The sequence below is a fragment of the Poromitra crassiceps genome, assembly GCF_964638095.1.
Source record: "Poromitra crassiceps genome assembly, chromosome: 6".
Lineage (NCBI taxonomy): Eukaryota > Metazoa > Chordata > Actinopteri > Beryciformes > Melamphaidae > Poromitra > Poromitra crassiceps.
In genome coordinates, this window is record NC_139627.1 from 62,378,371 (window position 1) to 62,406,076 (window position 27,706).

Consider the following 27,706-nt stretch of genomic DNA (forward strand, 5'->3'; position numbering starts at 1 on the left):
CGCGCAACATACAACAGCATCATCGAAAAGGTTAAAGTCAATGGATATCGCTTTGGCGTACTGTACCCAGCGAGACTCGTCATAAACATTGATGGACAGCGGCGGAACAAGAGCTCAAAGTGAAACTGCCGAATATCTTTTGAGTTGGACTGGTCAATAGTACTGTGAGTAACTAAAATAAAAAAATAAAAAACGGAATTCTCTCTTCTTTAGCACTCTTTCTAACTATAAATCCACTTCTGTTTTAATTTCCTCTCTTGCCCTCTTTTCACCACACCGCGGACACTGTGTGCACTGTAAAAAAAACAAAAAATACCATTAAAACACCCGCGGCTTATAGTCCGGTGCGGCTTATATAAGAAAAAAATAGTCAACTTTGAAGGTGCGGCTTATACACCGGTGCGCCTTATAGTCCGGAATTTACGGTAGGCCTAAACACTCAATATAAAAAGTATTTACACATTGTGCACAAATTGCATTAATTGTGACAAATTTACAATAGTTAATATCCAGCCAGAATCATTGCAAATGGATGTTCAAAGTAACAGTTAGCAATAGCATTCAGTTAATCAATGCCTAATGACAGCCAGAGCAGTGCAAATTAATAACATTAGCTTGATTGAGCTCAGCACATCAAGCTTCAATCATTGCTACTTGACAACAATATTTTCCGGACTATAAGGCGCACCGGTGTATAAGCCGCACCTTCAAAGTTGACTATTTTTTTCTTATATAAGCCGCACCGGACTATAAGCCGCGGGTGTTTTAATGGTATTTTTTGTTTTTTTTACAGTGCACACAGTGTCCGCGGTGTGGTGAAAAGAGGGCAAGAGAGGAAATTAAAACAGAAGTGGATTTATAGTTAGAAAGAGTGCTAAAGAAGAGAGAATTCCGTTTTTTATTTTTTTATTTTAGTTACTCACAGTACTATTGACCAGTCCAACTCAAAAGATATTCGGCAGTTTCACTTTGAGCTCTTGTTCCGCCGCTGTCCATCAATGGTTATGACGAGTCTCGCTGGGTACAGTACGCCAAAGCGATATCCATTGACTTTAACCTTTTCGATGATGCTGTTGTATGTTGCGCGTTTCTGTTGCACCAACGCGGAGAGGTCCTGCCGGACGAAAAAGCGCGTACCCTCCCAGGTGAGGGGCTTCTTCCCCGCAGCCTGGAGGATGAGTTGACGGTCGGGCCAGCGGAGTAGGCAGATGAAGATGGCCCTCGGTGGCAGGCCGGGGTCTGGACGTGGCCGAGGCGCCCGGTGTGCCCTGTCCACCTCTGGTGGTTTCTCGCCTTCCTTCAGGTCCAGGATGTAACACAGGATTTTGCCACGAAAGCGTCCATGTCACCAATCTCAGCTCCCTCTTTTACATTGATCAGGCGAATGTTATTTCTTTTACTCCTGCTGATTAAGTCATCAACCTGCGTGTGCAGCGTTTCGATGTTTTTGCATTTTATCCACTTTCGGACTCACTGTGTTGTTTTTGTCCTCCAGTGCGCTGATGCGCTTTTCCGCATTAGAAACTCTTCACGGTTGCATTATTTTCTTTAGTGAGTGAGTGGATGGACTTCTGCACGTTTTCAAACTTGTTTTCAAGCTGCTCAAACCTCTGAGCGATGTCGGACTTAATCGATAGTGTTTCACGGAGTAAAAGTTTAGCCCAAGCCGTGTATCTCCAGCCTCCAGCAGGTGAGTCATTTCCTCATTCATGGCGGTGATTGCTTCGTCTTTTTCTTTCTGCTTACCTGTGTTGTGTTATGTTATGTTATGTTATGTTGTTAAAAGAGGGCAAGAGAGGAAATTAAAACAGAAGTGGATTTATAGTTAGAAAGAGTGCTAAAAAAGAGAGATTTTTTTTTTTTTTTGGGAAAAAATCCATAGATAAGCCGCACCGTTATATAAGCCGCAGGGGCCAAAAAAGGCCAAAAAACGGGAAAAAAGCCGCGGCTTATAGTCCGGAATTTACGGTAATTAACTTGTTGGTTTTGGATTTTTTTTTTTTCTTCAAGAATGCATTTTTGTTCGTATGACCCTCAACACAGGCTTTGAGAATCCCGTGCCACTTACTGATACGTATGCTTAAATGAACACACTCATATTGCAAAATGAATTTAGGTCCTCACTGTAATACTTCAGAACTTGAATTTGAAGTTCAGCATTAATACATTTGTCATTTTTTGTCTTAGATTTACCTTTGTGTGTTATTGCAATATAAAACTACATAAGTGAGAATCGATTCTAGATTCTGGAATCGAGAATCGTTGGAATTGAGAATCGATTCTGGAATCGGATCGTGACCCCAGGAATCGGAATCGGATCGGATCGTGGCTTAGCCGGATCGGAGCACCCCTACCCATTAATATTTTTGTTTATAGCATTTTATTTATTTATCGCAGGTCATATCGTCATCGCAATATTGAACAGTGTTATCGCACATCGCAGCTTTTCCTCATATCGTGCAGCCCTAATGTTAAGGCTAAATGACGTCACATCCGTTTTGTTAACGTTCCATCTTCCATTTGCAGAAAACTTGAGCTGGGAAGTTCACTGTTCATTGGTCAGATCCAGTCGCTAGCCAGGCTAGCCATTGTTAGCAATAACAGTTGATAACATGGCATTTTGCGGCATTTTGCGCATACAAACACTGCAGCCTCATGTCCACACAGATAGATGTTATGCAGTGCTGTGTGTACAGCTGATGTAATGAAACACAAACAAAACAGAAGTGCTAAACAACATTACTACGATTATAACTACTGTTGTTGCGTGGCGCAGCCATCTTGGATTTTTTAGGTCGGGGCTGCTGAGGCTCCTACGAGTTTGAAATGGGAAATACCAGCTCTGGTGACGTCACCGTCTCAGCTCATGACCTTTAAAGTCGTAAGATTACCAGTTCCCAGTTATAAAGGAATGCACGATTACCTGGGACGGGAGTTAATGTCATAAAACACATTTCCTGGCAGTTGGACAACCTGGTAAGTTCTGAAAATATGTGTATATTATTGTGTTATTCCAGCTATCGTTATCGGTTGTTAAGTTATAGTAATATTAAGCCGATAAATAATGAAAAATAGCCGACTAGCGAAAGCGGCTAACGCTATTGCTATGTTAAAAACCATTGTGTACCGATAACGCTGGAGTAACTAATAAAACACGTATTTTCTGAACTTACTTCAGACCCCAACCAACGTTAATTCCTCGCGCACCTTTCTCAAAACAATGTTCTTTTTTATTGCGGTCCATTGATATGTCTGGTAGCCAGCACAGCCACCCCATGAGCCACCCCGACCTCCAGGGAGCCACTACCCGCTAATGGCCCATTTCCACCGCAGGTAGTAGCTAGGGCTGTGAATCTTCACTGGCGATTCACAATTCGATTCGATTACGATTCAGAGGGCTACGATTCGATTCAATAACGATTATCGATGCATCTCGATGCATCTCGATGCATCTTAAATCAATGCATCACTTTTTTCCCCGAATACATGATTTTTTTTCTCACTTTCTTTTTTCTCACTGTGTGGCTACTTTTAAAATAAAAGTGCATTTAGAATTGCATTGTATTATGACCCATAATTAAAATAAACAACTGCATGTACTTCCATTATATTTTATTTGATTATATATATATATTCTTTTTTTTTTTTTTTTTTTTAATAATCGATTTTTGATATTTGTGAATCGATGCAGAATCGTGCAGGTCCGCATCGCGATGCATCTTATAATCGATTATTTTTGACACCCCTAGTAGTAGCGCGGTCCCGCTCCGCTCGACTCGATAAATGGTCTCATTCCACCGGTAAAAACGGTCCCAGCCCGGGTTGTATTGGCGTCGAGTCGTGCTACTTTTCGTACCTGCCTCGTCGGGGTTCTATTCTGTGAACCCGGTACCATACGGTGACGTGAAAACATTGTTGACGACTGATTGGTCAGGCAGAATCTTGTTTACTCTGTCTATCTACTGACTGTCAATGCAATGCTGCATACCAGTTTAGTGGGCTTACTCTTCTGTTATGTATATTTCCATCAGTCTTTTGTGTTGCTGCCTTCGCCTCTGGTGAAATAAAATCGCGGCGGTGATTTCAATTGTTTTGAGAGTGAAAAAAGTCCGCTGCTCAGGAAGCTAGTTGAGTGCAGCGCTCCGCTAGGCCGCAGGCGGGTGTTTGGTGAAGCCGCGGTCTTGCCTGGTCAGAGGCCGCCAGGGTACAGGCTTCACTCTGTTGCGCCTCTCCCGTCCGCGCGCAGCGCATGCCTGTGAGTTTGACTACAAACTACAAAGTGATATCCATTCTCCTGGCCGATTGTCACATTTGCCCATGTACACTGTAGGTCAGGGGTGGGCAACTATTTTTCATGGGGGGCCACATGAGAAAGCCAGATTGTTGCCGGGGGCCGAACAAATATTGTCATGCCGTAACCCATGGATGGGCAACTTTGATGATAGAGAAGGCCACAAAAAAATGTCCTCGCTACTAGGGATGGGCATTTCTAGCAAAAACACTATTCGAAATTCGCTGGCCAAATTCGAATTTAATTCGAAATTCAAAAATAAAAATGTAAAAAAAATTAAAAATGTAATTTTTCTTTTTTTTTTCTTTTTTTGTGAGTGAAATGTTGCATTGTCTCCCCTGATTCTAAGTCTACGGCTTTATTAATTAATATAAAAAGCTAAAAAGCTTCTGCTGTGGATTTTTAGCTCAAACAAGCATTGCACCACTGAAGTAAAGAACATGTTACATGACATTGACATTTTCGAAAATAAAAAACAGTTTTGACAATCATGAGTGGTTCATTAAATATTTAGTAGGCTCAGGTCTGAGTGCCAAAGGGGTGCCAAAGTCACCCCCTCTCCCTCTTCATGGGATTTCATCCGCCATTCATTTTTCCATAAACCTTGCTTAAAATGCTTATAAAAATTGTTTTACTTGCTCAAACCAAGCGATTTGACTATACTTAGAATCAGGGGAGACAATGCAACATTTCACTCAAAAAAAAAAAAGAAAAAAAAATAGAATTTCGAATTTCAATAATAAAAGTCGACCTTGATAATAACAACGATTATTCGAAAATTCGAAATTCGATGTCCATCCCTACTCGCTACCAGATTTTGCTGAGGGCTGAACGGCGCCAGCGCGAAAGATTTGGGGCATTTTAAGCCAGGTTTAGAGGAATAACTCATTTTAAATTAACAGTTGTGATGTCATTATTCAATATTTGATCCTTTTCTCACTCACTCCTATGTCACCACCTTCTCTCCCTGCAGGGCTTGAAATTAACTTTTTTCACCACCTGCCAATATGGCTGCTAGATTTTAAAGTTACCAGCCAATTAGAATTTCCACTAGCCGAAATGTTTTTCTTGAAATAAACCAGAATATGAGTGGGTTAATTTAAGCATAAGTATCAGTAAGTGGCCCGGGATTCCCAAAGCCTGTGTTGAGGGTCACACAAGAACAAAAATGCACTCTTGAAGCTAAATAAATCCAAAACCAACAAGTTAATTATTTAAATTTCTACTTCAATGTAGAACAGTCATTTCTTACACATGAGATTACTTTTAGCCTTTTAGTCATAAATATTATTGAAAGATATTCCATATTCCAGACTGAAATGCTATAACAGAAGAGTATTGGCCAGAATGACATGAACATTTGGACACTTATTCAGCGGGTATCTTGCATGTTGCGTTCAGGTGCACTGTTTTTTTTGGTTTGTTTTTTGCAATTCCATCGCCGGCCGTATGTTGCCCATGTGTGCTGTAGGCCATTTAGAGGCACCAGTATTTCATAAACAGTTTAAAAGTTCTGTGGATGGATTTAATTGTAACGTTATGTTATAGTCTACTTCGGCTATTAGGCGGAGGACAGATATGCGGTCGCTATGATGACCAGCTGTTGGCGGGGGTGGGCGGGGGCAGATGATCGGCGGTCGAAGCAGAACATCCATCGGGCCAAAACGAGTAGAGCCGACTGGTGACGAGCTGTGCAGGGCAGTAAAATGTGGTGGAAATGAGCCATAAGAGCCCCTGTCCCGGCCCCACACACCCAGCAGAGCCACCCAGACCTCCAGACAGCGTTACATGATGAAAGCAGCACTGTGTCCTGTCTATGTCAAACTAACGCTAGCTCTATAATATGAAGAGCCTGTCCAGCCAATGACGGCTTAAGACTGGCTGCCACAGCTGTCAATCATCCATTTTTATCCCTTTTTATATGTCAAATAACTACTTAAAAACAAACTGATCAGAAAAATGACCACTTGCACAGGCATTAGCATGATAATGACTATCTAAAATGATACAAACCACCTTTGGAAAAACATTATGCGATGTATACTGTGATTATTTCGGTTGTGATTTTCCCATCCACTAACATGGGGGAGGCGGGCCTTGTGACCTATACTGGCTACAGCCGCCAGAGCGGCGATCTAACATGCAGCAGCTTCACTGAACGGGACCAGAGCTGCACCCCTGCTCCATGCTCCGAAGCTACACTCAGGCCTGCAACAGGGGTTTCTGGGTTTGAGTGAGTGTGTGTGAGTGTGGGCCCACAGTATATTTTTGAGGTGTAGTATTGTTTTCAAAGAGGTTATACATAATAGTAATTGGACATATAAATTAGAGGTAACGGATAAATCAATAACAAAGGATTGGAATATAAATAGATAAATTAATAATAATTGTTGTAAAAGGAGTCTCTTGCACGTCAGCCCCTCCGCAGTGGGAGCTCGGTGCTCTCAGAACAGGAGGGTATAATAAAGAAGGAAGATCCTGGAGCACTCAAGTCACTGGAAAGTGATTTTAATAAGGTGCAGTGACTAACGTTTCGACGCACAGCGTCTTCAGAGTCAAAAAATAAATAAATGATGAAGACGCTGTGCGTTGAAACGTTAGTCACTGCACCTTATTTAAATCACTTTCCAGTGACTTGAGTGCTCCAGGATCTTCCTTCTTTAATAATAATTGTAGTTTGTCAATTGTCCATATTATTTTATTTGCATTGCTTTTATATGTGATCTGAAGCACTTTTTTCTACATTTTGTTACCTATAGTAATAAATCCCCACGTTTTGGGTTTATTGCAGTTAAAGCGTACTTGTTGTGTAATTCATATATAAGTAATTCATATTTGGGTAATAAATACTTGCTTAAAAAGGTAGATTAAAAAGACACAATATACAACAACAGTGATATATAATATATATTTTATATTTCCTGAACTTTATTGGAGGCACCACCAGTTATTTTAGTTTTATGAATAAGAGTGAATATTTAAAGAACAGGTATAGTGCCATTAAATTTGAATCCATAACCCAGGCCCCGCCCCATAGTACTATCACACTAAGCCTATATAGATACTCTAGCTACATGGGAAGGGTGTTACATGAAGATTTCAATAGAACCGGCTTCCCTAACTGACAGAGGAAGCTGGTTCCAGAGATGTGGAGCACAGTAAGAAAATGCTCTGCTACCTGCTGATTTGTTCTTAATTTTAGGGATGGTATAATTACCATCCTGTGAGTGGAGGGCACGCGTGGGAACCGAACATAAGGAATGATTAGCTCAGATAAATACATGTAAAGATTTATAAGGGTGTGTGTTGTGTGCTTCTTCCTCAAGATTCAACACTTTATTGGCCATGTGCCAACAGAGCTCACAGACAGACGAGACAGACGAGCTGCGGTAAAATAGCGATATTCCTGAAATGAGAGAATGAGCAATAATTACATGTCCTTTGCATCTACATTAAATCAAGACATTACCGTTCCGTTTATTTTTTAGCCTCAGCCAGCATAGCTCTTCGTTTCGAGTCCGTAGCAGTCTCAAATGTCGTTTTGCCAATATCGGGCGCAGGCCACAGCTGATGGGGTGGGTTCAGCCAGATCCTGTGGGCTACACTGGGGGGCATCGACACATTCTAGCAGGTGGGACATGTTTTGTACTGATCCATGTACATGAGCATGTGTCCTCTGTCTGATATGGCCAGGCGTTCATCAGTGCTTTGCACCTCCCCTGCTCCACATGTAGTCTGTTAAGGGTCTTCCAGGTTGGCCATGGGAGGTTGTGTGACCGCTAGCGAGGCATTCGGTGGGTGTGATTCCTCTCTCCATCCATTCATGGGTTGGGTTGTTGTATTGCTTCCATTCATCTTTCCAGATGTCGGCCCTTGCTGTTTGTTTGGATGTCTGGAGTGGCAGGACTGTCTGCAGGAAGCTGGCTCTTGATGTTAGTCTGGGTGGAGGTGCTGTATGGCCGTGCAGGGGGTGCCTGATGTCGAGCTCCTGTGCTCTCCGCTCGTCTTGAGTGATGGTGGAGTGTCTGATGTGGGGGGGAGCAATGCCAGCTAAGGCATAGAGGCACGGGACAGGTGTTGTCTTGATGCATCCCGTGATAATGCGGCAGGTGTCGTTAAGGGCTGTGTCCACCAGTTTGGCGTGGTGGGATCGGCTCCAGCTTGAGCAGGCATACTCGGCTGTGGAGAAGCACAGTGGCATGGCGGTTGTACAGACTGTTAGTGGGTCAGCAGCACCCCACTTTGAGTTGACCAGTTTGCGCAGGATGTCATTGCAGGTGTTGACCTTGGCTTTGGTGTTCTGTAGGTGGAACTTGAAAGAGAGTGTCCTGGTTGGAGATGGTTGGAGAGTTTGTGGCCATCCCATGAGACGCTCAGTTCTTTTCCTGTGTCTCGGTTTCTCAGGTGGAAGCTGCACAGTTGGGTTTTTGATGGGTTGGGTTTCAGGAGGTTGTTATTGTAGTAGGTTGACATCTCTTGGAGGGCTCTTTCGAGGATGGACTCGGTCTCTCTGGAAGTCCTCTTGTTGGGTGGTGATGCAGAGGTCATCTGCATAGATGAAACGGCGGCATTGTGGGGGAAGTGGTTGGTCGTTGGTATATATGTTGAAGAGGAGGGGGGCCAGTACGCTGCCTTGTGGTAGGCCGTTCTTTGTTGAGGAGGCATTTGATGACTTGGCAGAGTTTGAGGTCGCCAGTCATGTCCAGTAGCTTCTTCATCATTGTACGGTGCTGGACAGTGTCATAGGCAGCAGTGAGATATATGAATGCTGCTCCGGTTATTAGTTTGCGCTCAAATCCATCCTCGATGTGTTGAGTAAGCATAGCTGAGCAGCAGCTATACTTTAAGTCACTCTGCTCTGTTGGTTGGTTGCATGCATCGTTCTGGCACGGGATGAGCGTGGGATGTATAAGTGACTGTCACAAATTAGTTATGCACAGAGCCATTGTGACAACATGACAACTCTGACTGGCTGCAGCTATTGCAGATTTGCGCTTGTTTATGTTACATACTTAAAGTGTACCGCAGGAATGAGTCCGGAAGACCTGGACGCTATTCTGGCTCGTAGGTGTAGCATAAAAGGCAATGGGATTTTTGTATGTGGATTTCAGTTGAATGCATGAAATAAGGTTTGTGGTTCACTAAAGTTTATGAAACAGCAAAGTTTCTGTTCAGCAAGATAATCTTTACAAATGAGGAACGCTTTTATGACTTTTGAAAGATTGTCTGAAAATCATGTAAAAAAACGCATTTAAGGCGCTGACAGGGTTCTGCGCAGCCTCGACTTGGAGCCTTGCCACCGACTAGGGAGACTGTGCATACTCGAATGTAACTCGGAGCGTTGGCTGCGGTAGACCTCCAAAACACTAGGTGGCTTGTGGTACACTTATGTCCATTACATATGACGTTATCATGTCGTTTACCAATAACTTGCAATCATGTCGGTGGGGGGACATTTTATTGTCCCTCCATTTCAAAACTCATTCCGGTGAGCCTGCAGAAGGCTTTGCTAGATGAGGGACAAGCACGTTAAATGAGGAAATGGCATTTCCTCATTCCTTACACCAAGTACGTCAGCGGAGAAGGCAACGGCCAATCACAGCTCTCGTGCTGGTCACCTTGAGGCCGCGGAGTCACATTTTCACTACCTCACTCATCTCCTTTACATCACTGCATTGCATTGTGACTGGTATACGAGAAAATGTAGGGGACATTTGCTGTTCACTAGAAATTGCAGTGCATTGTGGGTATTTTACTGTGTAGAAGGATGGTTAGTTCAGGAAGGGTACACGTAACAGCCTAACAGGGAAGTGGGTGTGGCTTCACCTAAACTGGGAAAATGATAGAAGGGGGGAGAGAGGCAGACGCACACACACAGACGCACACACACAGACGCACACACGGGTGGTGGGGCAGACTGATACATGCTGGGCTCGCACTTCCTGTTTATGTTTTATAGGCTATCACATAAACAGGATGTAGCTTCTGGAGACTGGCTACACACACACACACACACACACACACACACACACACACACACACACACACACACACACACACAGTGCAGCTGTATCAGCAGCCTTCCTTGTTATTTGGGATGAATGCATAGAGAGGAAGTGTGTTTGTGTGTGTATCTGAGAGAGGAGTGAGAGAGGGAGTGTGTGAGAGACAGAGAGAGAGAGGATAGAGAGAGACTGAGACAGACGGACAGAGAGAGAGAGAGACAGAAGGGGACAGAGAGAGGATCCAGGATGTTTTTATCTGGCAGAGGTTAAGGACAGGACTCTTATTTTGAAACTCTATGCTTTTATTTTGACAGTGAGCAGCAGCATGAGGAACCAGACGATGAGTCACTGGGGGCAATGTGGCAATCCGGCCCAAACCTCGACAGCGACGGCCAATCAGCAGAGAGGGGAATGTAGTGGCCATGGTTACCTGAGGTATTTACTCACCAGAAGTGAAGGTTTTTATTTTTACTGCAAATGTATATCGGTTCCAAATATCGGCTATCGGTAATTTGATTACCGATAATCGATATCGGTATCGACCCTGAGAAAATCACATCTGTTGATCCCTAGTTTTGAGGGGGCTAAACATTAGGGGTGGGGGAAAAAATCGATTCACTTAAAGTGTAACTTACCCCCAAAACACTTTTTTTCAGCTTTTAACCAATATATATGACTTTGGGGGTGATGTATGAATAATTCTGGTCAGAATTTCCACATTTGAGACCAAACTGTTGCCATTCTACCATTTGTATCAATTTTCAGCAGCATAACTGGCATAAGTGCCCTCTATGGGTGGAACACTGCTTTTTTTGCCCTCAAATGAATGGGAGATTTGATACGTCATGACATCTTCTTCTTCTTCACCATCTACACTATGGACTTCACCTACCAGACAGAGTCTTGCCACCTTCAGAAGTTCTCTGATGACTCTGCGATAGTGGGATGTATCAAAGATGGTGACGATGACGAGTATCGGGATGTGGTGGCCAACTTTGTCACATGGTGTGAGTTGAACCACCTGCAGCTCAACGTGTCAAAGACAAAGGAGCTGGTGGTGGACCTGAGGAGGGTCAAGGCTCCGGTGACCCCTGTCTCAATCCACGGGGCCAGTGTTGACATAGTGGAGGATTACAAGTACCTTGGAGTGTACATTGACAATAAACTAGACTGGGCTAAGAACTCTGATGCACTCTACAAGAAGGGGCAAAGCCGTCTCTACTTTCTGAGACGGCTGAGGTCCTTCAACGTCTGCCGGACCATGCTGAGGATGTTCTACGAGTCGGTAGTGGCTAGTGCCTTCCTGTATGCTATTGTGTGCTGGGGCAGCAGGCTGAAGGCAGCGGATGCCAACAGACTCAACAAACTGATCCGTAAGGCCAGGGACATTGTGGGGCTGGAGCTGGGCTCTCTGACTGCGGTGTCAGAGAAGAGAACGTTGTCCAGGCTACGCTCCATCATGAACAATGACTCGCACCCACTCCACGACGTGCTAGTCAAACAGGAGTACGTTCAGTGAGAGACTGATTCCATCTAGATGCAATACGGAGAGGCACAGGAAATCATTCCTGCCTGTGGCCATTGGTCTATTTAATGCCTCTCTTAAAAGAGCACCTCGGAGACGCTCAGTCTCCCTGAGACTGAGCCAGCCGATAACTGTGCCTGGCTGAGCCACGTGTAAGGTATAGGGCAAGCCGACTTAATATAAATCACGTGCAATACGTGCAATATGTGCAATATGTCACGTGCAATAATGATAATTGACACGGAATGTATACTATACTTACTCTACGTATTTGTATTTTGCTACTTAGACATTCTACTTATTTTTTGCTTTTTGCTTCTATCGCATTTACTAGTTATTCTATGCTATGTTGTGTTTTTCTGCTTATTTGCTTAATATTGCATTTACCGTAAATTCCGGACTATAAGCCGCGGCTTTTTTCCCGTTTTTTGGCCCCTGCGGCTTATATAACGGTGCGGCTTATCTATGGATTTTTTCTGAAAAAAAATTCCAAATACAAATAAAATCTCTCTTTTTTAGCACTCTTTCTACCTATAAATCCACTTCTGTTTTAATTTCCTCTGTTGCCCTCTTTTCACCACACCGCGGACACTGTGTGCACTGTCGAAATAAACAAAGGTGTTGTGTTATGTTGTTTTGTTGAAATGTTACGGTAATACGGTAAATGGGAGCTTCCTCAAACAGCCAACAATCCCCTCTGTGCGTGAACCCTTACATATGGTAATTACGGTAAGCAAACGGCCACTCGGTGACCTCCAAAATCGATGGATTTTACAGGTTACACAGCTTCATCAGCACATTTTATGTGCATTGCTTTGCTGCTTGTTTTTTCGATTATTTTTTTGTAAAGCACCTTGAATTGCCTTTGTGTATTAAAGACTTGACATCATTGGCGGAAATCAACCGGTTACTCCTACCGGTTCAAAGTTCATCAGCCGCCCGGAATCACAACAAGACGAGCAGTCTCTCTCTCACTTACCATGGGGAAGGTACGCAGAAATTCACACGACGCAGCTTTCAAGCTGAAAGCAGTCGAACTCGCACTAAAAGAGGGAAACAGAGCAGCAGCGCGTACCCTGAGCATCAATGAGTCGATGGTGAGACGTTGGAAGAAGCAGCAGGAGGAACTGTCTCAGTGTAAGAAGACGAAAAAGTCCTTCAGAGGCCACAAAAGCAGATGGCCGGAACTTGAAGATTCCCTTGAGGACTGGGTGTTGACCCAGAGAGCAGACGGCCGAGGCGTTTCCACGGTGCAGATCCGACTGAAGGCCAAAACAGTCGCCACCGAGATGAAAATTGAACATTTCAGAGGTGGGCCATCTTGGTGCTTCCGATTCATGAGAAGAAAGGGACTGTCCGTCAGGGCGCGGACGACTGTGTGCCAACAACTCCCTCCCGACTACCAGGAGAAAATCGCAAACTTCGGCGAATACACACAAAGGAAGATCAAGGAATATTCCATCGAACCGGAGCAGATCATAAACATGGATGAAGTGCCTTTGACGTTCGACCTGCCACTCACTCGCACTGTTAACAAGAAAGGTGAATCGTCGATCACATTGAGAACCACTGGGCACGAGAGAACGAATTTCACTTGTGTTCTCGGCTGCACAGCATCTGGAGCAAAGCTGCCGCCAATGGTGATTTTCAAGCGGATTACGATGCCGAAAGAGAAAATGCCCAGTGGGATATGCGTCAGAGTCAACAAGAAAGGGTGGATGATGGAAAGTGTCATGAAGGAATGGTTGGCTGAGTGCTACGTCAAGCGCCCTGGAGGATTCTTTCACCAAAAGAAAGCTTTGCTCGTTCTGGACAGCATGAGGGCTCATATAACAGATTCGGTGAAAGCAGCCATCAAGACCACAAACAGCATTCCAGCTGTGATTCCTGGGGGCACGACCAAGCATCTCCAGCCACTCGACATCAGTGTGAATCGCGCATTCAAAGTGGCACTGCGCATTGAGTGGGAGACGTGGATGACGAGCGGCGACAAGTCATTCACAAAAACAGGGCGCATGCGGAAAGCAACTTTCGCACAAGTTTGCCAGTGGGTCCTGACAGCGTGGAGGAGTGTTAAAACATCCACGATCACCAACGGGTTCCGAAAGGCTGGACTGCTGCGTGATGAAGAGGAGGACGCCGCCACAGCTGAGGGCCTTCAGAGGCTGTTCGATTCCGACAGTGACGAAGAGGAGTTCGTTGGTTTTGAGAGCGACAACGAAGGAGAGAGGAGAGTGGTTGACGAAGCCACCCTGAACCTGTTCGTTTCCGACACTGAAGTTGAGGACTTTGCTGGTTTCAGTACGGAGGAAGAAGAGGAAGACGAGGATTAGTGACTTGACTTTGACTCTGTTTACAGCCGTTTGCTGCACCTTCACCTAAAAGATGAAGACAAGGATTACGGTACCTGGTTTCATTGTTGGCAGCACCTTATCCTTTTGAGGATTGTTATATTATTGTTTTCCAGTTATTTACTGCACCTTACCTTAACCTTTTGAGAATTGTTTTATTGTTTACAGCACTTTATCCTTTTGAGGATTGTTTTATTGTTTACAGCACATTATCCTTTTGAGGATTGTTTTATTATTATTATTATTGTTTTATTTTTTATAGCTACGGTATTTATTTTGTTGAAATGTTAATAAATGGGAGCTTCTTATAGCCTATAGCCTACCGTAATGCTTGTTTTGTTGAAATGTTAATAAATGGGAGCTTCCCCAAACAGCCATCTCTTTCCCGACATTCCTCTCTGTGCACGAACCCTTTCATATGGTAATTAAACATCAAAACACCCGCGGCTTATAGACCGGTGCGGCTTATATAAGAAAAAAATAGTCAATTTTGGTGCTGCGGCTTATAGACCGGTGCGTCTTATAGTCCGGAATTTACGGTACTACGGTTTATTTTTATTTTATTTTATGCTATGTGTGTCCTGTGAGCGAGCTACTGTAACTTGTCCCAATTTCCCCCCGGGGATCATTAAAGTCTTTCTGATTCTGATTCTGATTCTGATTCTGATCACGATGAACCAAAGACTATGGGATTTCAAGATAGGTACTCCCCTACTCCCCCTGTACCCTTTCGGCTCCTCACAACTCCAAGCCTATTCCCATGATGTCACGTTAATCACCTGTTAATTGATTACAATCGCCTGTTATATTCCTACCAACTCCTATGTAACACAATACTATCAATAAAATACTATAATCACTATAATCATAAAAGGAAGGAAATGGCATTGTGTTGCTGTAAATCATTCCCAACCTTTTTCATACTAAGGAGCCATATGATGAGATTTGGTCTCTCAGATGCAAATCTGATTTTTTTTATTTTTTTATTATGTAGCCTAGATATGATTTTGTCCAGAATTCCATATATATTAGGTTGAGAAACAACATAGAATGCTGGAATCCTCTCAAGGACCACTGGTGGTCTTCTTAGGCTACATAATAGGACGGTTTCCCATATGCCTCCTACAATGTGGTGTGATTTCACATAATATATGGGATATATATGTATAATTTATATGCGATATACAGTATCGCCATAACAGTGTGATATATATGGATGACAAAACAATCAAATTATATGAATTACTCGACTGATATGTGCTGTGCTCCCACAATACGTGTAGAAGTTTAGGGTGGGAACATGTCGGCCACAGAGGGGGTCCTGGGCATCTGGAGGCTCCAGGCCAAGCCACGAAGGAGGCCCCTACCGGTGGCGCCCCGAAGGGGCGCCGCCGGCGGGGTCCCTTCCGGTGGCGCCCCGAAGGGGCGCCGCCGGAAAAAATTTTTACCTTTTTTGGACGTATTTTTGCCATATTTAGAGGCTGTTTGAAGTTACATCCCCCCTCAGATTCAATGGGCATAATCATGCTTCATAATGCATAATGATTATGCTTCATTGACCAGACTTGACCAGAATAGTCACCAGAATAACCAGTCAGTTAGAAGAAGACAATGTGGCAATAGTAATATAAGTATATAGCCTTTAATTAATAAAACATGCTCAGATCACACCAGTGACACCACACACTCAGATGATCACCACATCACAGCCACAGGCAGTCAGGTCATCATGTATGATGTTGGGATGTTGGAACAACCTGGAGAGAGACATTGGAAGAGAGAAGAAGAGAAGGGGACAAGTAAATAACTTAAGGAGGAGAGAGATGACTTCCACTGAAAAATATCTCATTGAATAACTAGAAACATTTGCAATGTAAACCCTTGTGTTGTCTATAAGATGAAAAGATTAGTGTACAACTGTATCCTTAACTTACTGTGTGTGTGTGTGTGTGTGTGTGTGTGTGCTGGAGTTTAGCTGTTAATCACAGCCAGGCAGCAGGTCAGTAGATCACAGGGAGAGCAGGTCACATCCTCACAGGCAGTAGGAGATCTGAGCAGGTTACAGCTTCACAGCCAGGCAGGAGGTCAGTAGATCACAGGGAGAGCAGGTCACAGCTTCACAGGCAGTAGGAGATCATAATGTGAGAGCAGGTCACAGCCAGGCAGCAGGTGAGTGAGCATGCACATGGTCATGGAGGTCTGGTCTGGATGCTGACATAATTCTATGTTGAAAGAGAGAGAGAAAAAGGCATGGGCAGGTTTAACACAATGAGAGATGACTTCCACTGAAAAATATATCATTGAATAACTAGAAACATTTGAAATTCAAAACTATTACTTACTGTAGGAGATCTGAGCAGGTTACAGCTTCACAGCCAGGCAGGAGGTCAGTAGATCACAGGGAGAGCAGGTCACAGCTTCACAGGCAGTAGGAGATCTGAGCAGGTTACAGCTTCACAGCCAGGCAGGAGGTCAGTAGATCACAGGGAGAGCAGGTCACAGCTTCACAGGCAGTAGGAGATCTGAGCAGGTTACAGCTTCACAGCCAGGCAGGAGGTCAGTAGATCACAGGGAGAGCAGGTCACAGCTTCACAGGCAGTAGGAGATCATAATGTGAGAGCAGGTCACAGCCAGGCAGCAGGTGAGTGAGCATGCACATGGTCATGGAGGTCTGGTCTGGATGCTGACATAATTCTATGTTGAAAGAGAGAGAGAAAAAGGCATGGGCAGGTTTAACACAATGAGAGATGACTTCCACTGAAAAATATATCATTGAATAACTAGAAACATTTGAAATTCAAAACTATTACTTACTGTAGGAGATCTGAGCAGGTTACAGCTTCACAGCCAGGCAGGAGGTCAGTAGATCACAGGGAGAGCAGGTCACAGCTTCACAGGCAGTAGGAGATCTGAGCAGGTTACAGCTTCACAGCCAGGCAGGAGGTCAGTAGATCACAGGGAGAGCAGTGTCTGATTTGTGGTGGGCTCACTGGGTTGCTGCTGCTCTGTGTCACTGACACCACTGTCATCATCATCCGTGGCTGAGGCTCTGACACTTTCATCCTCCTCCTCGTCCAAGTCCGACACCGACTCCCACGTTAACGTAGTAACATCAGCCGCCTGCTGCGCGTCCTCTCTGCCTCTGTCATCATCATCATCATCATCGGTATTATCGGTGGTGGTCACCGTGGGTGACTCGGCTCTGTCACTGTCACTTTTATCCTCCGAGGCGTGGCAGGCGTTCTCCCCGCGCGTTGTGACATTAGCTGCCGCCACAGCACCAGCAGACGCAGGCAGAGGCAGCCTAGAGCTAGCATGGCTGCTAGTGCTAGCGTTGTTGTTAGCTAACTCACGCTCACCTGGTGCTGCTTCAATTAACGTTGCAGCTGCTCGCTGCTCCTCGTCCTCCGTCAAGTCAGCGTTTTTTTTTAAGAATTTTGTCATCTTGGTCAAACTTTCATTAAACTTCCCCTGTTCCAACTTCCTCTTTTTCTTCTGTGCTCCACTCTGAAAACGCTTCATTGTGTTCTACAACTTCTACTGCGGCTAGCTAGATGCTGCTGATATAAAGCCTCTCTGCCTCTGATACTGACTGACAAGTAAACACACTGAACGTGATAATGCAAGTGGTGGTGTTACAGTGTCACAGTACCGACTGCTCATCACGCAAATGACAACGCTAACTCGATCGATCCCAAGTGGTGGAAATCAAATGAAATAGATCGTCCATATTACTTTGTGAGTGAGAGTGTGAAATGTGGGTGATACAACATGAATGATGATAGTCAGGTTTATTTTTTATATTCGTTTGGATTGACCAGTCCAGAAGAAACGGGGAAGTGTTTGTGGGGGCGGGGGGAGGGGGAGGCCGGTGGTAGGGACGGACTCGGGAGATACTAAAAACGAAATGCTCTGGTCTGCGAGGCCCTCTAGTGGACGAGGCTCCAGGCGGCTGCCTGATCGGCCTGGTGGAAGGACCGCCTCTGGTCGGCCAAATAGGCTATTGTAGTCTATATTGTAACGTTTCATATCAGCTGGAGGTGGTGAGATGTAGCCTTGCCAGTAACAAAATAGGCAGGCCTAGAACAAGGAGAAAATACTTACTTTGGAGACAACTCGTCATCTGGCCCCTCTGCTCTGGGACGTTTCCCCCAATTTATCTTTGGAATGGTGAAAAAAGTCCGCAAGACACCGGGATTCAGTAGGGCAGCATACTCTGGGTGGTTGGTGATGCAGAGTGTATCTGGAGGATCCTCTGCTTCTGAAAGATCGGCAAGTTGCGTTGCTAGCAGGTTCCACTCATAGCAGCAGTAGCTCTCTGGCTCTGTGGGCATGGCCTCACAGTTTCCACATCTGCACCACCAGGTAGATTGCAATCGTTCTCTTTCTTCGGGCCCCTCATCTTGGTCAGCTGTTTCCACATCAGCTTGTCTTTCTCTTTCTGCCCGTTCAATGTCTCTCTGCAAAAGTTCCTCCTCGGTATACTCTGGTTCATAGAGGTATCCTCTTGCCCCCATGGTGAACGGCATATCATCGTCGCTATCAAAATCACTCATATTTTCATTCGTGTAGGCTATCGTACTTGCTGTGTCTTCTTGAACAACAAACAGGAAAAATTAGCCTGATCCCAGCGGATCTGCGGAGTGATCCAGCACCGCGGCTCTGTGCAGGAGTTGAGCGGAGGAATACGGTAGTGATAGGTTTGGGAGAAAAAGTAGTGCCGAATGAAATGACTGTTTGGCGGAAAAGTAAAGCGCTGATAAATTCTCAAATAGAGCGTGCATGTACACTGATATCGATTTGTTTAGGTGGGCGTTGTTTTTTGGTGGCTAAATTACGTTTTAGTTGTTGACCCCCAGTACTGCGAGAGAAAATGCTGGTGAGGCTGCGCGAGGCTGCTCCTCTGGGTGCCGGATCTCGTTAGACACTGCGCCTCGCTTCCAGACCACTGTACCGAATTACGTTAGTGTATGTGACTAGCTGATAGGACCCAACTTCAAACAAACCGAACTATCCCTTTAACACGTCGGGCTGATGCCCGGTTGCCTGGACTGATTTTTTTTTTTTTTTTTTTTTTTTAATTAACCAAAAAACTTCGAATATATTCGAACGAATTTCGAACAAATTAAAGTTCGTTCGAACTTTATTTTGGGAAAAAGTGACAGCCCTACCATATATAGGCTATTATTCCATATTATTATGCTTCTCAAACCAATCTAACTGCAGTTTAAATACTGCAAGCATGTAAATACGCTACACTATAGCAAGATCAAAGTGAAAAGAATGTTCTAGACAGCATGCCATACTGTAACAGCTTGTGTTGCCTGTGGGGCAGCCTAGAACACACGCACGCATGCATGTGCTCCAGGCCTAGAGCTCATTACTGACTCAACATATGGCTAGCTCAACACACACACACACACATTTTATTATCTTTATTTGGACTAGTGCAGTGCCCGCTCCCCCCATTCACCACCCTGTGGGCACTCCCCCCACCCCCACACAGTGGACTCCGTCACTCTCCAAGTCTGAAGTCGATCCGACAAACGGTTCTGGAAATACACGGACAGACATAGAGACCTGGAATTATTATAAAAAATAAATATTTAGGGGGGTACGGTGGTGCAGTGGTAAGCGCTGCGATCGCCTCACAGCTAGAAGGTCCTGGGTTCGATTCCCACCTGGGACGCTGTGAGCGCTGAAGGAATGCGTGCCCGTCCGCATGTCCTCGAGTGACCACCGCCCAGGTGGGGTTGTCAAAAGGGCCTTTCTGTGTGGAGTTTGCATGTTCTCCCCGTGCCTCCCGGGGGTTTCCTTCATATAGGAACCCCCTTCACCAAAACATGCAATATCGTGGTTGCTAATGTGGTTCCTCCTCTGGTCGTTAAGGGCGCCTGTTCAGAGGGAGGGGAACTGGTTGGAATAGCGTGAACCTCCCACGTGCTATGTCCTACCAGTGAAGCTTCCTCTGTCAGGTGAAAAGAAGCGGCTGGCTAACTGCCCATGTCTCGGAGGAAGCATGGAGCCAGTTTCGGCTCTCCCCAGATCGGCAGAGGGTGGAGTAGCAACCAGGATAAATAAATTAAATGGGGGCTAAAAAATCGGGGGGGGAAATATTATAAAATATATATATATATATATATATTGCGCGTGCATTGCGCACGCTCGATTCCTAGTGTGGAACTCTGGAGGCCCACCCACTACTAGGGCTGCTCGATAAATCGATTTTGAATCGTAATCGAATTAATTAGTTAGGACAATGTTAAAAAAAATGAAAATCGTCAAATTGCTTTACACTTTAACTAGGGTAATTATGTTACGTTATGTATGCGTGATGCTACTCGTCCCTTCTCCCCGCTGCAAAGTCTCTCTGGAGGCTGTGACTACTGGCTACTAAAAACAGCAGCGCAAATCAACTTATTTCAACACCTCCAAAGCACAGAGTGTGAGCACTGAGCAGCGTGTTGCACAGCGGGCTGTACAAGATAACGATTGCCACAACACACACACGCACACACGAACACAGACGTAAACAACACGTGAGGCCACCGAGTACAAAGATTCTGCTTCTGCTTCATAAAGTTATGTGACCAGCCTCAGCTGACTCACCCTGTCTGAATTTCATCCTAACTGCTATCGCAGTTCCCCGAAAACCTGTTGTGACTTTGTGTTATTCTAGTACAACTCCGAGCACGGGTGGTCGCTTAGCTCTAGAGACACACATGCTACATGCAAGAGTTGATTGAGTCAAATCCACCAGTGTCAAGTGACTGCAGGTTAGAAAAGCAACAGCCAGGAAGTTAGGCATAGCAGCGGCAAGCTAAAACAGGAAGTTGGGTTGTTCTGCCTTCAGAGTAAAAGTGTAAATTCTCACTTATGAAAAAAAGATTAAAAAAGTAGCTCTGCAGGGCAACATGTTTAGAGAGGTATAATAGTATAAAAAAATCGATATCGAAATCGAAAATCGAGTTTTGAGAGAGAAAATCCTCAATTTTATTTTTAGGCAAACTCGAACAGCCCTACCCACTACAGTATATCTACAGTATACAGTGTATCTACAGTATGTGAGCTGGCGTGTTTCTTTCTTTCGGACAGACAGATTAGATGTCTTATAGAAGCATCAGCTTCTAATGGCCATAAAAATTATTTCAGCTCGGCACCAACGCTTCAAGTGCTCAACATGTTGGTTGGTGGACACACCCCCTAACTTTGCTCTTCCACTGTTACAGAGACCTTCACTGGTAACATCTTCTACAGTATATAGTATAAAGCAGGGATAGCGGAACGCATCTGAACTTGGGGGGGCCGGGGGGCGTGTCGGGGGGGCGTGTCCCCCCGTCGGGGGGCATGTCCCCCCCCCCCACACACACACACACACACACACGTCTGTGAACCACCATCATTGATTATTATTATTATCATCATATAAAGATTTTGGTCATTTGAAGCCAGATTCATATAGGAATATCTCATTTTAAATTAACATTAGGATTAGACGGTTGTGATGTCAGTATTCAGTCTTAACAATCATATATTTGCTCCTTTTCTCACTCACTCCTATGTCACCACCTGCTCTCACTGCAGGGTTTGAGATTCAACTTTTTTTTATCACCAGCCAATATGGCTGCTAGATTTTAAAGTTACGAGCCAATTAATTTCAACTAGCCAAAATGTTTTTCTTGAAATAAACCAGAATATGAGGGCGACTGGGTTTTACAGCAGGGCTATTCAACTAAATTGTTCAGGGGGCCACATTGTCAGAAACCTAAGGGACCGGGGGCCGGACCGTTCCCCGAGCCAGTACACTTGACACAATGCGCCACCATATTTTTGCAGCTGCGCTGGAACTATTATTAAGTAGGGGGTGCTGTAAGGAATGGAATCTCGGCAGCGCCGAAGAAAATTTTATGTTTTTTGGACTTTTATCCATATTTAGAAGAATATTTAATTTTAAATTAACATTAGGATTATACTGTTGTGATGTCATTATTCAGTATCTTCTCCTTTTGCTATTATTAGTATTAGTATTAATATTAAATACTGAGTATCTCATGAAAAACTATTAATATTGCATCTTTTGTGTTTAGCTCCGTCTCACAGCAGGCCCGGCTCCAGAACCAAATTACAGAGGGGGCCTGCCCCTAGCTTGGGGGGGCCAAGGGGGGTCCGGGGGGATTCTCCCCCGGAAGAAGATTTTGTACATTTTAAAGTAAAATTCGTCAAACTGGTGCATTTGAGAGCAAAAGGAAGAGGCTAAATCTATGAGGAACTACACACATCTCTAATGTGTTGTGACTTTACAAATAGGCCTAAACAATTAATATTAAATGTATTTACACATTGTGCACAAATTGCATTCATTGTGACAAATTTACAATAGTTAATTAATATCCAGCCAGAATCATTGCAAATGGAGGTTCAAAGTAACAGTTAGCAATAGCATTCAGTTAATCAATGCCTAATGACAGCCAGATTCCGTTTTAAACTTTAAAACAGAAAAACGGAAAAACGTTTTTAGCACACACAAAAAAAAATAAAAAAAAATGAATGAATGGGGGGGCCAGTTTAGGGAATGGGGGGCCCGGCCCGGTCAGGCCCCCCTCCAACGCCGGGCCTGTCTCACAGCATTGTAACATTGTAGTGCAGCAAGAAAGGAAAACTACTGTAAACATTTGAACCACATTTCTTGTTTAGAACCTATAGCTAGCAACATCGCCATCTCCTGAAAAACATTAATATTGCACCTTTCTTGTGGCTACATCACAGCATCTACTGAAAAACATTTATAGTGGATCTGACTTGTTTAGTTCACTTTAGATTCACATCACATCTGAAAAACAACCAGTCGAGTGTAATAAGTAAATGAGGTTTAATTGTAAAAAAAAAAAAAAAAAATTTGGGGGGGGGAACTGAAAAGTACCCGGGCCGCGGCCCGGGTGGCCCGGGCGGTTCCGCGATCCCTGGTATAAAGTGTTAAAGTAGAGTTTGTGTGCTGCTGTACCTGTTTATGTTGGTGATGCTGTCTGTGCATGTGGGTCTGTCGGGTATTTATGGGGTTTTGGTGGGACAGTAGTCTCGCTGACCAGTCTCCCCTCCCTTCCGGGAGAGGAGTCGCTGGTCACCAATCTGGAATTGCGATGGGCGGCGCTTGGCGGCAGTGCCCTTGCAAAACAGTTACCAACACTCCAACTTGCCATTTTCAGCGTGTAGCAACAAGGTAGCGTGTAGGTTTCTGCCATTAGCTTGCTAGTTAGCATTGTTGTTTTTCACTGCGGCGGCAGGGCACTATTTACAGCAACACACAGAGAGGAGGGGTTGGAGCCAATGACAGAGCTTCTTAAGCGGGGAGCGGAAATCCGGCAGCATCTGAAATGGATGCCTCCAATAGAGAGGTCCAGGGATGACGTATTTTTGTAGGCTGAATGCGGAAGTCCCGAACTTCCTGGTTCCACACTGTTTCTGTCTATGGGATTTTTGAATGGGTTTTTGGCGATATGCTTCAAATAATGTCTGTGGGCAACACAAGTTTAATCAAACGCGAACCAAGGTTCAGCGGGATAATCTTCACACATGAGGACCACTTTCATGAGTTTTGTAGCGTAAATGCGAGCCCTAGAAGTAAAATGCTCGAGCTAAGCTAATCCTGAACTACACACTGTCGCATAGGCTTCACGTCACGTCAGCAGTCAACCTGGACTGTTGTTGGATGTGTGCACTGATTACCTCGGGCTGAACGGGGCTGAACCAGGTGAGGGAAAGAGAATTTCCGTGTTCGCCCTTTGAAGTGGTGACGTTATTGACGTATATATCCACATCGACTCAGCAGTGTAGTCTCATTTAGCCGTTTGCTAGCTAGCCGCCCGTTTAACGGCATGTAAAAGCTTCAAAACTCATAAAAGTGGTCTTCATGTGTGAAGATGATGTTACTAAACACTGGTTCGCGTTTGATTAAGCCAGCGTTGCCCAGAGAGATTATTAGAAGCATCGCGCCAAAAACCCATTCAAAACTCCCATAGGCGAAAACTGTATGGAACCAGGGGCGTTAGCATCGATGATTTCCGGACTCGTTACTGGACCTCTCTATGGGAGAGCAGCTGTAGAGCAGGGGAGGGCTTATGCCAGTAGTCTGTTTCCGTGTAGCCAGAAGGGAGGGAAGGCTGGCCAGTGAGACTAGTGGGACAGTGAACACGTACGTCCAGTGGGTGAGTTTAGCGATAGAAGCTCACCTGGGATTGGCTAGGTTGGTAGAACAGGAGTAAGCTCTCTGGGAATTAGCTGGGACAAGAGAGGCTATGTGAGAGAGAGGGAGTCAGAGCGTGGGCCTGGAAGAGTGTGGCTGTGTTGTGTGGAAGCTAGCATGAAGCTAACGGGGATTAGCGAGTGTTGGGGGTTTATTTGGCATCTACCACGGACATACAGTGGTTTGTTCATTTCGCTGTAACGAGCATTAATGTGACTTTGCCTTGTGAGTGTTTATCCTGACTTGTTACAGTATGGAGATACATCCAAGGTGTGTGTGAAGTAGGGGTGGGGGAAAAAATCGATTCACCTAAGTATCGCGATTTTTAATGTCACGATTTTTTGAATCGATCTTTTATTCCAGAATCGATAATCGCCAATTTTTTTTTTTTTTTTTTTTTTTTTTTTTGTGCTTGCAGTCAGGCCACTCACTGAACAGCAGGCCAGGCGCCACCTACTGGTTTACTAGTGGTTTTATTACTTTATTAGTTAGTCTGAAGTAATAATTACACTTCAGGGTTAAAGTGGGTGCATCTCATTGTAAAATTGGACTTCAAACGGCCCAAATCTGGCTTCAAACGGCCCAAATTTCACGCGCGTCGGCCCATATCGGCCTGGCCTGCTTGGTATCTAATGCCCGGCCTGAATTATGATCCCAGTCCGCCCCTGTTTTTAACTATATCGCCCAGCCCTACTCATGATATAATATACAGTCTCTAGTGTATGATTCAACTTTTCCCATGTTCTAATCTAGTGTACAACAAACTGAAAAAATAAAAGAAAAAAATAAACAAAAATCGCAATAAATCGTAATATCGAATCGCAATAATCGTAGAATCGCAATACTTAAGAATCGCAATATAAATCGAATCGGCACCCAAGAATCCTGATAGTATCGAATCGGGAGATAAGTGAATCGCCACAGCCCTAGTGTGAAGGTGTTTTAGCATCAGGATCATGAGACCTGTAGTGCATTTAGTTGCTCTGTCCCCGGACATTTACCCCCACTGCCGTCGGCTGCGGCCTACGTCCTGCAGCAGGTTTAGGCCTTTTAAAGGCTACCTTTTTATATCTTTAACCCATTTAGCATATTAAAATTGTTGGTTTTAATGTTTGTTTAACTGGTTGTTAGCCAATAAAACTGTGATCTTGGGGGAAATACTTGTCTCGATGCGCTTCCTTTTGGTCACCTGTGTCGAACACTATTTTGAACCTGGTTGCTGGGTTGGAGTATTTAAAGGGTAGTTCACCCAAAAGTTGCAAAATACCCCTGTGTGCTACCAGCACCACATACTACATATACATTGTTTTTAATTTAGGATCTCTGAGTATGGTCAAGCCAAGATTTGAATGGGAGATTTTCCAGGAAACCGGGAGTGAAGACATCAAAGAGAGGCATAAAGTCACTCTTTGTCCAGTTAATTGTGTTGGCTGCAGCTGGTTGAATGGCTTCTCCAACACGACCAGCTATCAAGCAGGCTAGGTATCCGTCGGACCTCTGTGACTGGTCGGTGAAGCTCCCCGCTCGCGTCTGTGGACAGTTCACACTTAACAAGTGAGCGCTGATTTGCGAGCGCCGAGCCATCGTGATTTGCCTCTGATCAGGGGGCGTTTGTCGCCGAGCTCCAAAAACAGATCGCCGAGGGCTCGGAGCGCCTAGTGAGAACGTTTCAAGATGTATATGAAACAATCTACTTTGAATAACAAGTTGTGTCTGATGGTTTTTCCCAGAAAAAAAGGTTAAAATATATTGTTATAGTCCTTAAAATGGCATCCCCTCATTTTGCCTCATTAAAAATCCAAAGCAACTAATCAGGCTTATCTAGAACCTAACTAGCCAATCACAGCATACAACACAGACTTTCAACACCTTTTCACTCGTGACAAAGTGACAAGGGTTCCTCACCGATCTGCAAGTATATTATGACCACTTGGGAGTGAGAATGTGTTGGGCCTTTAACTGCTGAATACTGGACAGGGATTGGTAGGATTCGTGATGTCATGAATCATGCTTGTTGAAAATGGCCTTACAGTGAGCTCAGAGAAGTTTCCACTTTCAGCAGACGATTGTGAAAACATCTTAAAGCGGCGTTCACACCCAACGCGCTTTTTTCAGTAAGAACGCTACGGAAATCATGTTCAGAGCGCTTCCATTGTGCACAAAACACAGCGCACGGAGCGTTTTTTTTGTGCTTTGTTTTGTTTCCCCCTGCAGTGGCGTGCAGTAGGCTACAGTTTAGGACACAACGATCACACGGACGGTAGCCAGCTGGTTTTGTCTGTTTGATGTTGTTGATGTGAACATGAAAGCCAGATTATTGTCAATTCTGGGAGCAGCGGTGGTTGAAGATCCCTCTGGGAGGAGAAGAGGTAGGAGAAGTGGAAAAGACGAGCAGCGCGCTTTTCCTCCAAATGTTCCTTTTTTCAGCTTAAAACGCCCAGAGAGCTCCGCCAAAAACACTAGACGCCACCAGCGTTTAAACGCCAGGTGCGTTCCTTGAAAGAGGAGCGCGTTTAGCGCGTCCGCATAGAGAATGAATTGCTGAAAGATGCTGGCAGCTCAAATGAGCACATTGTGTGTGAACGCCGCCTTATAGTGTCAAACTGCAAAGGCACCATTCTGCACAGTGAAGCTCAGACATATACAGAGTCCATGTCTACATTAGGCCGTATTGCACTTCGTTTGCATCTATTGTCCACACTACTATTGTTTGGAGTGTTAAACATGAAGACACCGGTCTCCGGCGCCCGAGCCCGTCTTTGTCATCAGAATCCATCTTTGAATGCTACTGTGGACATGGAATGTTGAAACGATGCAACTAACCTACATGTAGAACAGGTGGCGGGCGGTAAGCAGCTTGAAGCTGTCAGCGACCCGCCTACAAACAACAGAAGAAGAAAGTGCATGGATGTCGAATGCACTGACGCCATCTTGTCTGCTAGCCTTCTTGCTCATCTGTTGCTACAGCTAGCTGTTACACTACTGTACTACTGCCCACAAAACAGAACGACCGGGTAACTTTTTAGCATAAAGGAAAAGCCAGTAGTTTGTGGATATTATCTCCAGACCTCGCGTCACCAGCCTGCCCCGGCCGCCTGCGGCTTGACGTTACCTTCCACAAAATTGAGGTAATCTTTAGCTAACGTAATTGCAAGCATGACATTTAACATGTCCATTTGTCAAATATTACATGAGGACTAACATTCTAGAGTAGCAGAAGTTACATATTAATGTTAAACATTATTGCATGCTGCACAGCCTAGTGTTGGGTAAACAAACGCCCATGTTTTGACA

The 27,706-nt window shown here is 44.6% G+C and overlaps 1 protein-coding gene across 1 annotated transcript in view; it reads left to right on the top strand.

Moving 5' to 3' along the window:
• Window positions 1-15,472: 15,472 nt before the first annotated feature.
• The window catches only part of itga4 (integrin alpha 4), a gene marked incomplete at its 5' end in the record, with an annotated part of 155,792 nt that continues 143,558 nt past the window's right edge, over window positions 15,473-27,706 (top strand). The window contains one exon of the mRNA XM_083638333.1: window positions 15,473-15,571. Within this exon, the coding sequence (XP_083494459.1) occupies window positions 15,473-15,571 (99 nt within the window). The remainder of the gene's footprint in view (window positions 15,572-27,706) is intronic.